Here is a 4,977-nt window from a genome sequence, read left to right as displayed (position 1 = left end):
GTGGGGAGAGGGCAGGCGGCCGAGGTGATGGTGGTGGGCAGGCTGAGGCCGCGCGTGACCTCCCGCCACACCTTGCGGTTGATGACTTCCACCAGGCCGCCCTTGGCCGTCACCAGGCGGAACAGCGCGTACAGGTCCAGCACCTGCTTCGCCATGATGGGCACGCGGTTCACCGGCGTCCCTGGTGGGGGGCGAGCAGAGTCAGGCCACGAAGATAGGACCCTGCCTACGGGCATCCAGGGGGAGGGAAGGAGGAGGCTGCCGGGGCGAGGTCGGGGTACAGGGCGGGACATCGAGACAGGGAAGGAGGAGGGAGGGAGAGGTGGGAGGGAGGCGGTGTTCCAGGCAGAGCCCCTGGAGCTCCGGGAGGAGCAGGAGCGAGCCCAGGGCTGGGCAAACTTCTGTCAAGGGCCGATGTGAAACGCTCAGGCTTCGTGGGCCAAACGGTCTCTCCAGAACCACCCCGCCCCGCACTGTGGCTGAAAGCAGCCGTGCAGCCGTGTCCCAATGAAACGTCATTGGCGGGCGCTGCGGTTCGAATTTCACACGCCTGGAAGCATGGTCTTTCAGGTCTTTACACTGTTTAAAAATACAATAACATTCGTAACTCTAGGGAGGCTAGATTTGGTGCCCAAATCTACGGCCCCTGGAGTAGACAGACCGTAAGAAGGACTTCCTGACAGTGCTGAGCAGCCCGACGCCCCGAAGCAGCGGCCGGGGGTGACGCCGAAGGGTGGTGGGTGGGGGAAGCGGCCCAGCCTCGGCTCGCCAACTCCGCAGCCCGCGCCGCCCCCGCCGGCCAGTCCTGACAAAGGGGCCTGTCTGCGCTGAGCGATGGGCCCCAGTTAATTCCTTACCGATCCCGTCCCCTTCCGCTGCCGCCTTTGGACCCGAACAATTAGCTGCGGCCTGATTAATGGGGGGAAATTATCGGCCCCGGGAGACCCCCTCCCCCTGCAGAGGGAGCGGAGGGAGGCAGGACTCGAGGGAGGGGAGACTTGAGGGAGGCACAGCTCTGGGCCTGGTGGGGGGAGTGATAGGGTCTGTTCTAACCACCCTACCCCAACCCCCCAGTGGAGGGGAGACCTCAAGGAAGGGGCAGGGAGGGTACACTGGGACCACAGAGACTAGGTCCCCCTGGGGAGCAAAAGGATCTGGGCCCCAGTGAGGGTCCCTCCTTAGGAATGAATCCGCCGGGGGTGCTGGGCCTGGGGTGGGGGCCTGAGGGACTTTGGCCAGCTTCTGCACTGGGGAGGGGGGCTCAGTGCAGCCAGTTAATTAGCAGCTTATCAGGCCACGCTCGGAGTGAGTTAATTAGCTTTGTAGAGAGAGATAATGAGTCAGTCTTTGGACCCATGAATCTGGGGAGAAGCCTCAGTGATGGACTGCCACCCACCCTGAGTCCTCCTCCTCCACTGCCCCAACTCACACAGCTCTCAGCCTACCCCTTGAGAAGTCCTTCCTTCAGTCTAATCCCAGTCCTTTCTGCTGCAGAGCACCCTGGGTGTCCCCTGCCCGAAGCAAGGGAAAACTGGGGAGAGACGAGGCTGGAAGAAGGGTCAGCAAAAGAGGACCAAGGCGTTCCCAGCCCCCTAGTCCTGGGAAGCCCCCCTCCAATCAGGCCAGCCCCCCACCAGTTCCCCTTCCCACCTTCCCAATTGATCCCACACTCATTAACCTGCCAGTGGGCTGGCCACTAATTAATTGCTGGGTGGAGGAGGAGGGCAGGGTCAGAGGTTAAAGACGCTATTGAGGGCCCAAAGGATAGGTGCTGCCCAGCTCAGGCCTCTGCAGAGAGGACCCAGACTGGGGGCTAAACCCTGAGCTCTCCCATCCTCAAACCTGGCAAATGGAGGTCTTTCCCTTACGTCACCACACTCACCCCTCTTCTGCATGAAGCTAAACAGGTCATCCAGAAATTCCTTCCTCTTGGGGTCTGCATCGAGCTCGTACAGCTGGGGAAGGACTGAGGTCATTTTCCAGCTCCGCTAACCTCCCTCCCCCTGGGACGCCAACCCAGGTTGTACCCTGAATAAGGGTCCCCAGCTGAAGGGGTAAGTAGGATCTGAAATGTGAACTCCCAGACATTGGGCTCTCTCTCCCTGGAGGCAGAGGCCCTCTACAGTGAGTGCCCTGGGCAGGTCAAACACCCACCTGGGGAGTAGGGGAAGAGAGGAAGCTGTGGAGGCCCGGCTTCCTCCCGGGAGTGCAGAGTGCAGGGAGGGAGTCACACTGGAGCTGTGTTCCACACTGAGGAAACTGACAGATATATCTGAGGCCCTCATTCACTCTTGGTCATTCCTGCAAGGGCTTCTTGCCTTTCACATCTCTGCCAGGGTTGGGGATAATGACTCTAACCCATCCCTCAGGCAGGATGGATGCTCAGAAGCTCCTGGATTGAAACCAGGGGCCCCACCATCTAGTCTGATCTCCTTCCAGGGACAGTGACCTTCCCACTGCAGAAGCTGCCACAGAGGCAATGGCCCTGCACCACCCAGGACCGGTGGGGTCAGGACTTGAAAGGCCCAGGGGGTCATCCCACACATTCCCAGCCACCCAGAGCCCCACCTCCAATATCACTTCCCAAATACCACCCAGGAGGAGCAATCCCTAGAGTAATAGTCATTTACCCCAGAGTAAGAGTCCCTGAGTAACACCTCTAGGTAACACTCCATCCCCCAATAAGAACTCAGTAAAAACCCCCATTAGTCACAAACCTCGGCGATTCACCTTTAGATCTATGCTCCCACAAGAACTGAGCCCTTAGATGGATGCCCACAAATAACATACACACTCTCCAAGCAATAACCCCCGGATTTATACCCAGGAGAAGCAGTCGCTAGAGCCATATCTCCAGAGTAACACAGTCCTGAGCAACACTCCTTTATACACTAATGCCGCAGACTACTCACCACAGATGAACATTTCTGGAAAATACTCAAGACTAATACCCTACACTGTTTAAATAAACGAGGCGTGCGGCCCACTGGCCTTGAGTTTGACGTGCTTGCCCTACAGGTAACACCACCAGAATAGCACACCTAGAGTCACAGCCCTGCCAAATACCTTCATAGTGACAGCCTGGAGTAGTGCCTTAGAATAACATCCAGATGGGTTCACTCAAATATGGCCCTGTGAATAAGATCTTGTCCTTCCCAGCTGCATGGTGGCCCGTTGGCCATTCTGCACCTGTAGTGGCCATCACAGGCTGGAAACTGTCACCCACAGAACTCAGGCAGTGAGAGGATTTGGATGGGGGGAATGTGACAGGGAAGAGATGAGGGGGATAGCAAAAGAGTGGCAACCTCCATTCTACTTCTAAAGACAGAAGCATGCAGCCCAATATGACCTTGTGACTTGGTGTGTGAGAAGTTAGGGTAGGATGCTGCTGACTTTAGAATGCCTAGTCCCCAGATTCCCCACCCTCAGAAGAATTCTTAAGGGCTCCTACATCCCTCCCACTTTCCCTTCTAACCTCACCAAAAGCCTCCAATCTGTCGGCCTCCATGTTTCTGGGTGTCTCCTGCACCTCTTAATATTTGCCTATGCACTTCTTTCCATGTGTCTGAGTCTCTGGGTGCCTATCTCCCCCTTCCTGTCACTATCCTTCAATCTTTCCACTGTCTCTCTCCAGGTCTCGGTCTCTGTCTTTCCATCCTGTAGAGGGCAGAGGGCAGCAGGGGTGGGTAAGCTACTAATGACCAGGCTCTGCTTTGGCTCAGAAAGGAGGAAGAAGAGGGCCTGACAGTGAGGGGCTCCTACCTGCTTGAACTGTTCCTCGTAGGTCCACTCATGGGGATGAGGTCCAGGGGGCTGGCTGGAAGGTGAGCTGGGCCCCCGGGTTTCTGGACGACTCTCTTCAGCTGCCTCTTTCTCAGCTCCAGCTTCCTCCCCCTCCTCATCCTCTCCGGCATCCTCCTCTTTCTCAGCCGCAACCTTCCCTGAGGCCCTCTCAAGGGCCTGCAGAATCCCAGGGCCAGGCAAGGGAGGCTGTGGTGGTGGTGGGCGTGGAGGGGCCAATGGTCTCATCCCCTGGGCCAGTCTGGCTGCCTGCTGCCTCTGCAGGGCTTCCATCACAGCTTCCAGGCGCAGTCCCCCCACCGGTGGGGGAGCTGGCACCAGGCGGGGCCCAGAAGAAAGGGCCGCCTGTGGGAGAGGGCATTATGGTTGCTGGGCCCTGCTGCCCCTGCAACCTCCAACACAAGGGGAGATGGTCATGGGTTCAGGGAAGTGCAGGGAGGCCAAAAAGGAAAAAGACAGAAAGATAGCTTTCTCAGAGATTGGCGAGGAGAGGTAGACAGAGCAAGAGAGACAAAGCCAAAGAGACAGGAATGGGCGTTGATGGAGGACAGGCAGAGACTGAGCCAAAGAGGATGACAAGGACCAAGAAACAGAGAGAGATGGGGGACAGTGAGAGAGAGCCACCTGACAGAGAGAGAAAGAGAGAGAGAGAGAGAGAGAAGAATGAATATGACAAGGTGATAGAAATCAAAATGGGACAGAGAGACAAGGAGAGACAAAGGTGGGAAGAGACAGACTGAGAGAGACCAAGATGGAGAGAGACAGAGATATCAGGCAGATTCAAGAACGGAGAGACAGAGACGAGATTGACAGAGATACTAGGTAGAGAGACAGGGGAGGTAAGAGAAAGAGGGGAGCAAGAGATAAATATCAAAGGTCTGAGTAACAGGCAGTCCAAAGAGAGAGACAGAGACAGAGAGACAATTAGGGAGACAGGGCTTGGGAGAGAACTGGGAAGACCAACGCTGCAGGAGACAGAGACAGAAGAGATTAAAGAGAGAGGGCGAGACAGTAAATAGAGGGGACAGACAGACACAGGGAAAACAGACAGACGCGGCAGAGACACAGAGAACTAGAACCAAGGAGTCGAAGCGCAGGAATAGCGGGCGGCGGGCACAGAGCCCCGGACAGGGGACGGAGAGGTCGACGCCTGCCCTCTGGCTCCTGGCACCCCGC

General features: G+C 57.1%; 1 protein-coding gene across 1 annotated transcript in view; it reads right to left on the bottom strand.

The window, feature by feature from the left end:
- ARID3C (AT rich interactive domain 3C (BRIGHT-like)) overlaps positions 1–4,096 on the bottom strand; it is a 15,865-nt gene extending 11,769 nt beyond the window's left edge. Inside the window, exons 1-3 of the mRNA XM_014534259.1 lie at positions 3,763–4,096; positions 1,883–1,955; positions 9–181 (exon numbers count right to left, since the gene is read on the bottom strand). Of these exons, the coding sequence (XP_014389745.1) occupies positions 9–181; positions 1,883–1,955; positions 3,763–4,074 (558 nt within the window). The 5' untranslated portion in view covers positions 4,075–4,096. The remainder of the gene's footprint in view (positions 1–8; positions 182–1,882; positions 1,956–3,762) is intronic.
- Positions 4,097–4,977: the final 881 nt, after the last annotated feature.

Source organism: Myotis brandtii, unplaced genomic scaffold, assembly GCF_000412655.1.
Source record: "Myotis brandtii unplaced genomic scaffold, ASM41265v1 scaffold1270, whole genome shotgun sequence".
NCBI classification, from domain to species: domain Eukaryota; kingdom Metazoa; phylum Chordata; class Mammalia; order Chiroptera; family Vespertilionidae; genus Myotis; species Myotis brandtii.
The sequence above is the reverse complement of the archived record's forward strand: the minus strand, read 5'-3'. Positions and strand labels throughout refer to the sequence as shown.